Below are 11,756 nucleotides of genomic sequence, written 5' to 3' on the forward strand. Positions count from 1 at the left end.
GTGTTACCTGTCTCCTCGAGTTATGGGATAAGCAATATCAATTTTTCTCCGATATTAAATCATGAAATTATCTCTAAAAATAATCTGCTAAATGTATAAATATTTTTAATTATCTCAAAGCTTATTGATTGGAATCGATGGAGGGCGAAGGCGGAGTAGGAAGAACACACCCCATCCGTGAAGTGAAGCAGAGTTGAGAACGGTCGTCGACCGCCGGAGATCGCTGCATGCATCCGCCTGCCTCCAACTCGACTAGGATGCCGTGGCGATGGCGGCGTGGGCATTTGCCTCTGCCTCTCCGCCTCTTGCTTCTCCCTTTCTTGTTCTCCCTCCTCTTCTTCCTCGTCGTCCAGAGCAATCGCCTCGCCATCATCCACCGCCGCCACCACTCTCGCTCCTCCTCTCCACTTGTCAATCCTCCGCCTTTACGACCCTTCCAGCCAGAATCCGGCCTCCCGAGCCACGACGTCCACCAAAGGTTCTGCCTTTACGCCGCCTCAGCTGGCGGCCGTCGGCAGCCAGGCTCACCTGTTTCCGCCCACACGTCCAAGAAGCAGAGGAGCATGGCGCTTATGAGGGAACTGCCGCGCAGCGCCCGCTCGAGGCGGTTCTCCGAGCGCGCCGCGGACTTCTTCACCGGGCATCAATGTAGAGATCGCTTCTTTATGGTCTGGCTTGCTCCTCTGCGGGGGTTCGGCCGGCGCGAGCTGTTCGCCGTTGAGAGCGTGTTCCACTCCCACCCGAACGCCTGCTTGCTCATCGCCTCCGTCACCATCGACTCCGGCGCCGGCGCTCTCCTGCTCAAGCCGTTTGTCGACCGCGGCTTCCGCGTACGCGCGCTAGCTCCGGACTTCACCTACCTCCTCAGCGCCACGCCGGCGGCGATCTGGTTCAGACGGCTCCAGCGAGGAGAAATTGACCCTGGCGACATCTCCCTCGGCCAGAACCTTTCCAACTTGCTCCGTCACGCCCTCTTGTACAAATACGGCGGCGCCTACGTCGACACCGATGTCATCGTCCTGCGGAGCTTCACCGCGCTGCGGAACGCCATCGGAGCTCAGGCCGTGGACGCCGGGACGCAGAACTGGACGCGGCTCAACAACGCCGTGATGGTGTTCGATAGAGAGCATCCCCTGCTGTACGACTTCATGAAGGAGTTCGCGCGGAGCTTCGACGGCCGCAAATGGGGGCACAACGGGCCGTATCTGGTATCGAGGGTGGCGACGAGGGTGGCGGGGAGGGCTGGATACAATTTCAGCGTGCTACCGCCGGCGGCATTTTACCCGGTGGGGTGGATAAAGATAGAGAAGCTATTCACGAGGCCACAAGACCGGAACCAATCCAGGTTGGCATCGGAGAATCTTGATTGGATTCAACGGCGGAGCTACGCCGTCCATCTGTGGAACAGGAAAAGCAGCGGGTTCAAGGTGGAAGAAGGAAGCGTGATCAGTAGACTAATGGCAGCTTGCTGCGTGCTCTGTAACTTCTCTGCGTCTGCTGCGAAGGCAGCTTAATTCTAGGGACGAAGAGAATACGATGATTTTTAGTTTTTAAAACTCTAATTTGTGTAGTGCACAAATTATTATCTTCAGAACCAATATGATTCTCATCCAATTAAATCAGGCTCTCAAACGAAATTCTGGTAAGATCCCACATGAACAAAGAGAATATATGCCAACTGAAGCCAAATAGACGAGTGATTGCATCATCATCATGAAGCCAGCCATGATAACATGGTAAATAAAATTGCCTGAGTACAGAGTGTAGTCACAAACTCGAACATAATAACGAGAACTATTTTTATCAGATCAATCTTCACCCAATATTGATGACAATTAAATAGTGTATTCATGAAAATTTGGCACACTTATTACTTTGATAAGTTCTTCACCTAATTTCTAAGCACAATTACCTGTGCAAGGATTAGTAGTGCATTGGCAAACAGGGTTGCCAGAGGCATGCCAGCCATTAAAGCCGCGATCCAAAACCATAACATTGTTGATTCCTGCATCTTTTGTCTCTGATAAGTATTCTAAAAACTTACGGGCACATGATGGACCTCTAACCTGCAAAGCATTGCGTTCAATTAACAAACGTAAACCTAGAATATTGAAATGCATAAGAAGATGATGCAGCTTATCCAAGTTTTATTTTAAATTGATCTGGTGTGAACTCAGGATGAACTGCACCAGAAACTAATAAAAGCTTATGCTAATTTTTTATATGCACGACTATTATAAAGCAGTAGAGCATTCCACAATTATGAAACAACAGCCTTATTTGTGTTCTAACTTCACCTTCTCATAGACAACTAACGGATAAAAAGAAGGAAATGAAGGCCTTTGCCTTTGTTTCAATAATTTGGTAACAGGCTAACAACTATATTCACCATTTCCTGGATCCCAAACTGACCTCCCTCAAAGACAATGTTCAAGATGCTTATGGTTTTCTTCTATCTCATTCATCACCTCTTATTGGATAATACATCTCTGCATTACATTAAAGAACACAATACAAAAAATAACTCCCTTTCTAAAAAGGTAGATCCGCTACATTAGCGGCCCCCGTAGTGCCGGCCCAAAATAACTCCCTTTCTAGTCCTTGCTCAATATGATCCCTAATTTTCCATGAAAGGAACTAGACATATCTATACTATTTTCTTGATAATTCTAGGAATCCGTCTTGATGATCTCATCTTTATTATGAAATGAGAACTAAAGCGGCTTCAATTAACACATGTAAACCTAGAATATTGAAATGCATAACAAGATAACGCAGCTTATCCAAGGTTTATTTTAAATTGATCTGGTGTTAACTCAGGGTGAACTGCAACAGAAACTAATAAAAGCTTTGCTAGTTTTTTGTATGCAAGACTATTATAAAGCCATAGAGCATTCCACAATTATGGAACAACAGCCTTAATTGTGTTCTAACTTCATCTTCTCATGTCATTATCAAAGAGAAAGATAATTAACAGACCAAAAGAAGGAAATAAAGGTCTTTGCCTTTGTTTCAATAATTTGGTAATAGCTATATTCACCATTTCCGGGTTCCCAAACTAATCTCCCTCAAAGACATTGTTCAAGGTGATTATGGTTTTCTTCTATCTCATTCATCACCTCTTATTGGACAATACATCTCTGCATTAAGTTTAAGAACACGATAGACAAAATAGGTCCCTTTCTAGACCTTGCTTAATATGATCCTTAATTTTCCATGAAAGGAACTAGACGTATCTATACTATTTTTTTTATTTTTGAAAATTCTAGGAATCCATCTTGATGATCTCACCTGTGACAAGTAGGAACTGCCACTAACAATCAATAAATATCAGGATTCCTCAATCTTTGAATGATAAATGAAGGATAACATTCATATATTGGGGCAAACGTGATGGAAGGTTTCGACAGATGAAGGATCCGGGGTCGTCTGTAGCCCTATGGAAAAGCAGCTCTCTTACAAAAAATGTGGAACCGCCACATCAGCGGCCCCCCTAGAGCCGGTCCCACGGATATGGAGGGAGGTAAATGCAGGTACACAGGTGGAAAGTGCATGGCGGAGACGTTAACCCCAGGCACCCCGAGGATCGACCTCTGGACCTTTCAGCCACAGAACCATGCACTCCCCATCTGTGCTACGCCCTGGGGACAAAAAAAAAAAAAAAAACTCTTACCATGGCACCTAAGGTTGTCTTCCTATATAAAAATATCAAATCAATGCACAAAATAAACGAAATTCTAATGTGCATGCAAAACTCAGTGTCTATCAATTTTTTTAATCTATTTTTCTTCTCTCATTTTTGAGACAAGCAAACACTGAGAAGTTCTTCTGATGACAAACCACCCACATTGAACCCAAACAAACTTTTCCGTCATCCCACCATTATTATCTAAAGAAAGATATAGAAGCTCCAAAGCTAGTGTAGAAAATGGAAACTCTGATTTTGATCACCAGTACCAAAATCTGAAGCAGTCCTTTAACTAGGAATCATCCGATCCCGTTGTCCTTGTCGATCGAGTAAGATTTCCCATAAAACTGAAAGTGTTTCCAAGAGCCACTAGGCAATCAAGAATATCCAGATCATTTGGCAAGCTAAAGAATCCGAACAAAGCAAGTGAAAAGCCACGGCAATCGACAAGAGAGGAAAAGGGGCGACCTGGCTGAGGGCGCAATGAAAGACTAGGGTGTCCTTGCCCTTGACAGCGTGGAGGAGGTCCGGCATCCTCTCCGAGAAGGTGTCGCTGGCATAGTGAAGCGACCCTGCGATGTGGGCGTCGTAACTCCTCTCCTCGTCCCTGCCCCACTCCATGGCGAATCAAAAACATTCCACAATCGATCGAAATGGATCTGAAGGCAGGACGCGTCCGGTGCACCTACCTGACGTCGACGATGGCCACGCGAGGGTTGCGGGCGATGGATATGAGCTGCGGCGCCGTGATGTACGAGAGGCTTCTCGCCATTCCCTGACCTCGCGCCGTAGCCGCTGACCCCCTTTTCTGTCTTTTCCCCAGCGTCTTGGGATCGTTTTTATTGGGAAATTTCTATTTCAACACAAAATTTTACCTATTTTCTAAACAACACCATAGAGGTTTGAAATTTTAAACAAAACTCTCTTAGTTTCAAATTTGCACTATTTTCCTCAAAATTTGCAGTAGCTTAAAAGTCCTTGAATTTTTTAAATTTAAAATTTTAAAAAATATTATCAATATTTCAGTTAAAAATCACACAAAAAAAATTTGTTTGAAACTTCTAGCAAACTCAAAAAAAAAAAAAAAAAAAAAGTCAAAATTAGTTTAATCATTCAGATATTTTTATTTATATTTTTAATAAAAATAATATCAAAATTTGTGTAGGGCTCTCAATAGAGTTTGAACTGTTTTTGATTTGAGCAATCATTTCTTTAGTCAAAATATGTTTTTAAGTTAAACAATCATTTTCAATATTAATTATTCTTGATGGGAACAAAGTCTCAAAAGTTTCTTAGTGCCTACTCTACTTATAGCATTAGTAGAGTATCTATTTTTTTAAAAAATAAATAGAAAATTTGTTTCACCTATACAATAACTTCTTTTTTCCAATTAAAAATATCTTCTTTGAGCTAAAACAAATATTTATATCACAAAGTGCAACAAGTAAAAAGACAATATAATCATTCAACTTAAACCTATTTTTCCCACCGAAAACTATTACATATATTATTCAACTATAATCCCAAATCTCACAAAAATAGAGTTACCGAAAGACCTACACTTGTATTGGACGACATATATAGAATACTAAATTTTTAAACATCAAATTCATTTAAATGACTGTGGCTAAATAATTCAAGCAACTCATCGGAGTTGAGCCACGATTATTTTGATCATTAGCTTGAACTCTTCAACATTCCGGCGTGAGAGAATGATCCTTCGTATTGTCTTGACAATAATAGTAGATCATGTAGTTATTTTGCGCCCACTTCATCGCGTTAGATTGTTGAGGACTAAGTCCCCGACTATTGGCGCCGTTGCCGGAGGGCGACATAAGACCATCTCGGATTTTAAGATCGGTGAAGCTCGACACAAAGGGTTGGTAGTGATAGTCGACCTTATACCTACCATTTTCGGTCGCCCACGATGATGCATCCCAAATGGAACTGTAAATCCACATTTCTCGTTGCGGGAATGTTGCCTCTATCTTCTTCGTGTATTGACGAATTGGCACATCGTCAACGAAAAATCTACGAATACAAATTAATTAGCAATCCATACAACTATTAAAAGTCAACTCTTATAAACATAGCAACAAAATTAAAGTCAAAATGGTCATCAAAATTAAGGCGGCAATTATTAGAATCAACTGTGCGAATGGATAAAAAGTCAACTAGTTAAAGTCAAAACAGTCACAAAATGTTTGACTTGATGTCGGTTTAGTTGAATTTCATCGTTAGAATGCTTACACGATCTCATCGGGGTTCCAAAGAATGGCGTAGTGGTGGAAGCCGGCGGTGGGGTCGAACCAGAGGTGGAACCTCATCTCCCTCCCCACCAGCCGGCGGCCGTCGCCGCTGCCTCTCACGTACACGTTCGTCTGCAGCACGTACGGCTTTCCGGCGACGTTCCCCAGCAGCTCCATGTCCACCTCGTCGTGGAATCCCGGATAAGCTTGATCATTCGATAACTAAATGCAAATCCGGCCCAATAAATCAATTATATATGAACAGTTGGCGTTTTAAGAATCATCGATCGACTCACGTAGAAGGCTGTGTTGACTCCGGCGGTGTAGCCGCCCTGGAGCTTGATGGAGGCGCCGAAGTACCCGCTTCTGTACGATCTCTTCGACTTAAACCCACTTCCTGCAGGTGTTTAACCACAAGTTCCGTACGTAATTGACGATCAGAAATATATATATATATATAATACGATTTAAAAATATACCTGAGCTTTTATCGAGCCAAATGGTGGCAGAGAGCTGATCTTGGGAGATCGACTGGTGCTGGGCACCCCAAAGAGTTGCGTATCCATCGAAGAATCTTATCGGTGCAATAGACGAACTGGGACGGTACCCTGGAGAAGGCTGAGCATCGGCAACAGAGCTGAGGAGGAGGAGGAGGAAGAAGGGAAGGAGAGAAGCCATGCTCATCAGCTGTTTGTTCAAATGTCAGTATGGATTAGAGAGGTTTATATAGAGGCCAGGAGGAGACGTTTAATGCTTTTGTTTAATCTAAAAAGATGTTTTCATTAATTAATTAGTTGGAGATGATAAAGATCTTAATCGATCTTTTGGAGTGTTGCATGCATGCCGTGGTAGTGCATGCTATTTGTGACTACTGTAACCATTGAATTATAGGGCTAGTTAAGCTGTCAGAATCACTTTGATGGGCACGTATTTTATGATTAAATATTCATGAGCAGCACCTAATTCACTGTTAATTCTTCAAAGAAGAGGAAGGAGCTATATATAGCACATCAATCACCTCAATAGAAATATCATGTTTTGAATATTTTATTGACTAACTAACTACTGAAAATTTTCGTGAATCCTAAGCCACATGAATTTTATAAACAGAAGAGAACTCATAATAAGAAGCATGACTTTTATGAACGGAAGAGAACTCGTAATAAGAAACATAAGATCTTGTTCATCGTTTATCATGACAAAGAGAATAAAAGTATAAACATGATAAGGAATCTGACTCATGATCCTTTAACGTCGTCTGAGCAATCTCTATGGAAGAAGATGAGACAAAAGCAGTAGAAGAGATCTTCCAAGGGTGCTGGTGTTGATGGCGTAGCAAACTCTTGTTAATGGAAAACGAGGGTTTTATCAATATGTTCAAAACTTTTGGGGATTTCCCTTTTATATAGGAATCTAATCCATTATGAGTTCATAGATGATAACGAATTGGGCTAAAGGTTCTACACATTCAACCAATATCTAATAATTTAAAATCCAATAACCTTAAATTTGATCACTTAAACAAATTCGGTTCATATTTATATACACAATTTACAAATAAGTCTACCTAGTAAGAATTATATCCAACAACTACTGCTGCATGGTGATTGAATTTTCTCATGCTGAATCTTTTCATACTTGTTTGTCTTTATCAGACATCATCATTTCTTCCAACCCTTGAATTTTCCCTACCTACCTACCTACAATAAGTATCAATTTGGGTGTAAATCTTATGGACATTATTGCTCGCTTGTCTCTATAGTTGATGATTTTTGTCTCTTTGTAGTTTGGTATTAAAATTAAGGCTTGATTAATGAATTAATTATCCTCTCAGCTGGTCCTTGTTGGATCACCATCAATCTTTCTATTTTCAATATTCAGGTTTGACATGGCACCAAACCTAGCCGATTAATTGGAATGCTACAAAGATTAAGATGTGGAATTGATTAATTTTGTGCCTGGTTTTCTTGCCATTTGGGATGAAAGTCCAAGAGGAGCTTGTCCTTTGGAAATAGGGTTAGGGTTGCCCTACCGACACTCTGTGTTGTTGCAGGAGTGGCTTGGTACATCCCGTCACACCTCGCCATAAGGATGATATGTTTAGAGGGAAACGAAGGGAACTTATGAGAAAATGAATCTATTTTTTTTTAAAAAAATAGATTAAAATGCATTTATAAAATCAAAGGATCCCAAGTCCTAATAAAAAAGATTAAATATTGCGTTACGTATCAGTCAACGTTAAACACAAGCACACATTGGAGAAAAAAAATTAATTATACTCACCCTGGCTCAGGTGGCCCTCCATTGCTGATCCTACAACATATGGAAGGAAGATAAATCATGAAAGACTTATTGGCTTACCGAGCGGTCTCCTAAGTGAGAGGGTTACACATCAACACATGTGTGGATATTAGGAGATGTTGGCATGCATAATCCAAAATAGGGGTGTACAATCAGTTAATAATTGAATAAATAGATTTTTTTAGTGAATTAACTGGACTAACCAAACTTTCTAACAAAAATCGAGCACAATTAAAGCATTGATTATTTGGTCGAAACATAAAATATTCAATTTTTCAAAGAAAATCAACTAATGATATTCTTCAGTCAACTAATGATGAACAATCGAATCCAACGATCGATATAACAATTGATGGCAAACAATAGTAGTCGACTGCTATTTTCAATTTATTTGATTTAATTGAATTCTGATTTTTAAAATTAAGACGGAACCAAATGATTTGAATTAATTGAACCGAACTTTTATAATTGGTTAATTCAGTTTAACTAGCCATTTGCTCACCCTTAACCCAAAACATATTTGTGCCCTGTTGAAGACCATATTGGTTAGAGCATAGCTCCAAGCGCAACCCAATACATTAAGTGTTGGATAATTTGTTGTCGGAGATATTAAGGAATTAACTGAATTGAAATTACACAAAATCAATTCTAATGTATCTGTCGAGATGACCTAAGCTGATAATTGATAGATCGGATATGAGCGATGGAGGGGGGGGGGGGTGAATATCGCTTCTTTTAAAACTTTTCTTTTACTTTTTAAATCAGAATCATGCAGCGGAAATAAGAAAAGAGACAAAGTCGTTTACTTCGTTCGGAGCCTAACTCGACTCCTACTCGAAGGCCCGCGGTCCTCAACCGCACCGATGGGTAAAGCACTAAAACCCTTCTTTCCGAAATCTTCGGAAAAAAGCAGATCGTACAAGTACAATGAAAATAAGATAGTAATATTCCTACTATCTTATTTTAATTTAAGTGCAATATGAAAATAAATATACCGACAATCGTATGCGTAGGATGTAGCTTGGTCGGTACTTTCGGACGGAGTGACTTGCTGAGTTGTTGAAGATGTGTAGCACAATCCGAACGCGAAGAAGAGCTTTTTAGATAATCAGAAGAGTTGTTCTGGCCTCAGACTTCGAACCTCATTTTATAGGTGCCTTGGGCGTTCGGTCGACCGATCCCTCTGTTCGGTCGACCGAACCCGCTCCCTTCCTTCCTGCCTGGAGTCTGACGCTGGCTCGATCTCCGGCGGTCAATGCTCTTTAAGGGTTCGGTCGACCGATCATACCTTTCGGTCGACCGAACAGGATCTTTTTCCTGTTCGTCACAATTAGCTGAGATCTTCTTTTAATGTTGTATTTAATGCTGATTGGATCGGTCGACCGATCCTCCGGTTTGGTCGACCGATCCTCCGGTTCGATCGACCGATCAAGCTTTTTCCTTTTCCTACTGATCGGTGCTAATGAGCTGGCCAGTGCTGAGTCACCATGGATCGGTCGACCGATCTTACTGTTTGGTCGACCGATCAAACTTTGATCGGACTTTGATCTATTCTGGTCTAATCTGAATGTTGTTCTGATTTTGCCTGGTTCGGTCGACCGATACTACAGTTCGGTCGACCGATCCAGCCGGACCTGCAAAACAGTATTAAGACAAAAAATCTCCTGCAAAACATATGTTAGAATAATACTGATCCGGTAGTGAGAACAGGGGACCCAGCCCTGTGGAGTCAACGCCACGTGGAAGTCAAAGCGGCAGTTGTCCATCCGGAAAGGGCCGGGCCCGACCGGACGGCCGACCGGCCGTCCGGTGGAATCGAACGTCCGGAGGGATGGGTCCGATCGGTTGGCCGACCGGACGATGTTCGGCTGATGGTTAAAGGCGCCTTATCGAAATTAGGGTTCCGACGCTCATTGGAAAAGGTCGCAGGGTCGAGCGGACTGTACGCTCGGCCAAAGCCATAAGGTAACACTGCTAATAATCTCCACAAAGCACGTGGTGGGGGACCTCCCCAAGTAAACCACCGCATATGTCCGGCCGGATGTTGAGGGAGCTGTCCGCCCGGGCGCTAGATCTGGAGCAAAGGGGAAAAGGACAAAGGAGGTCTTTTTCTGACAGCAGGTGTGTTTCACGTGTAGGCCATGCTCCAAATCTTGTGACAGGGGATTTCGATGTCCCATCGAGGACATGCTGAGACTGTAGCAGTATGGGTTAGGGAAGCTCACTGACAAGCCCTTACTGGGGTATGGGCCATGGACACGTGTACACCTCGGTAGGTGTACACTCACTTCTTCACTGCCCTATATAAAGGCCCTCATTCTTCGCCGGAGGTACGTTTTCTACGAGTTCTGGAGCCACTTTTTCTCTCTTGAGCTTCGCCTGACTTGAGCGTCGGAGGGTCGCCGCCGGGAACCCCTTCCCGGCCCGACTTCTGTGCAGGTTCGCCGGAGCTGTCTTACCAGTCGAAGATCCACGTCGACAACCGGAGAGCGCCCCGTGCCCAGGGTCCGTTGGTTCAGCATTCGGACATGATCAATTTGGCGCCGTCTATGGGAACGCTCCTGCATCCGATCGGAAGCAATGGATGAAGCTGGACGACCACACATGGTGATGCTCTCCGTGGAGAAACCCGACGCTCTGATAGAGGCAAGAGTAGCTAGGCTCGTGGAGCAACAGGAGCAAAAGGCTCAAGTAAAAGGATAACGCAGTAGGCCGCCCCCACCTCTGGGGGGGCCGAGCGGCCATAGAGGACCGACCGGGAAGTTTCGCGATCCTCTCGGCCTTGATAAATTTCGACGAGTACATTGTATCCACCTCACTCTACGGGTATTCGGGAGTTGAGAAATTGTGTTAGATCTTATGCTGATCGGTAGGTTAGTTTTTCAGATATAGTTTCTTTCGGGCATAGAATTCATCGTAATTTCCGAAAGAAGGCTCGTGCCGTTCGGCCAGACGTATATCATCGGAGTCAAAGGCTCGACAAAGAAGGCCCCGAGCCGTCCAGCCGGAGGCATAGTATCCGAGTCAGGCTCGACAATGAAGGCCCCGAGCCGTTCGGCAGGAGGTATAGTATCCGAGCCAAGCGCTCGATGCCGAAGGACCCGAGCCGTTCGGCCGGAGGTATAGTATCCGAGCCAAGCGCTCTATGCCGAAGGACCCGAGTCGTTCGGCCGGAGGTATAATATTCGAGTCAAACGCTTGACGAGGAAGACCCCGCGCCGTTCGGCTAGGAGTACAGTATATGAGCCCAGCGCTCGACAAAGAAGACCCCGAGCCGTTCGGCCGGGAGTATGTTATCCGAGCCAAGCGCTCGACGAAGAAGACCCCGAGCCATTCGGCCGGGAGTACGTTATCCGAGCTGGGTGAAAGGTACACTGAGGCAACTCATTTTTTTGTGTATATGCTAGTCGCCCATGTCCTTGTAATGCAGGAAGCAAAAGTAATTTAAAGGATGGCTAATGTGTTCACCGAACGGCAGTATAAACGACCGTCGAGCTCTGACGTTAAATATCGAGAGA

The 11,756-nt window shown here is 43.5% G+C and overlaps 3 protein-coding genes across 3 annotated transcripts; 1 reads left to right on the forward strand and 2 right to left on the reverse strand.

Annotated features, from left to right (window-relative positions):
- Nucleotides 1–257: 257 nt before the first annotated feature.
- Nucleotides 258–1,567, forward strand: LOC121986995 (lactosylceramide 4-alpha-galactosyltransferase-like). Its single transcript, XM_042540915.1, has one exon. It carries the CDS (start codon nt 258–260, stop codon nt 1,512–1,514), a length of 1,257 nt encoding a protein of 418 aa, XP_042396849.1. The 3' UTR covers nt 1,515–1,567.
- A 133-nt stretch (nt 1,568–1,700) lies between these two features.
- On the reverse strand, nt 1,701–4,511 carry LOC121985657 (arsenate reductase 2.2-like). The gene is made up of 3 exons (XM_042539242.1): nt 4,378–4,511; nt 4,157–4,295; nt 1,701–2,066 (listed from the first exon to the last, which is right to left on the reverse strand). The coding sequence occupies exons 1-3, from the start codon at nt 4,458–4,460 to the stop codon at nt 1,899–1,901; spliced, it is 390 nt and encodes a 129-aa protein (XP_042395176.1). The 5' UTR covers nt 4,461–4,511; the 3' UTR covers nt 1,701–1,898.
- Nucleotides 4,512–5,110: 599 nt separating this feature from the next.
- On the reverse strand, nt 5,111–6,630 carry LOC121985658 (probable xyloglucan endotransglucosylase/hydrolase protein 32). Its single transcript, XM_042539243.1, has 4 exons — nt 6,417–6,630; nt 6,234–6,334; nt 5,939–6,159; nt 5,111–5,719 (listed from the first exon to the last, which is right to left on the reverse strand). Exons 1-4 carry the CDS (start codon nt 6,619–6,621, stop codon nt 5,380–5,382), a joined length of 867 nt encoding a protein of 288 aa, XP_042395177.1. The 5' UTR covers nt 6,622–6,630; the 3' UTR covers nt 5,111–5,379.
- Between the last annotated feature and the right edge of the window lie 5,126 nt (nt 6,631–11,756).

Source organism: Zingiber officinale, chromosome 5B (genome assembly GCF_018446385.1).
Source record: "Zingiber officinale cultivar Zhangliang chromosome 5B, Zo_v1.1, whole genome shotgun sequence".
Classification (NCBI taxonomy): Eukaryota; Viridiplantae; Streptophyta; class Magnoliopsida; order Zingiberales; family Zingiberaceae; genus Zingiber; species Zingiber officinale.

Coding starts and splice junctions, on each gene's coding strand:
- LOC121986995 (XM_042540915.1), top strand. CDS start 258: ATGCCGTGGCGATGGCGGCGTGGGCATTTGCCTCTGCCTCTCCGCCTC.
- LOC121985657 (XM_042539242.1), bottom strand. CDS start 4,460: ATGGCGAGAAGCCTCTCGTACATCACGGCGCCGCAGCTCATATCCATC. Junction 4,296..4,377: donor GTGGCCATCGTCGACGTCAG/GTAGGTGCACCG, acceptor GGAGTGGGGCAG/GGACGAGGAGAGGAGTTACG. Junction 2,067..4,156: donor TTCATTGCGCCCTCAGCCAG/GTCGCCCCTTTT, acceptor AATGCTTTGCAG/GTTAGAGGTCCATCATGTGC.
- LOC121985658 (XM_042539243.1), bottom strand. CDS start 6,621: ATGAGCATGGCTTCTCTCCTTCCCTTCTTCCTCCTCCTCCTCCTCAGC. Junction 6,335..6,416: donor TTGGCTCGATAAAAGCTCAG/GTATATTTTTAA, acceptor AAACACCTGCAG/GAAGTGGGTTTAAGTCGAAG. Junction 5,720..5,938: donor TGGAACCCCGATGAGATCGT/GTAAGCATTCTA, acceptor TTGTATTCGTAG/ATTTTTCGTTGACGATGTGC.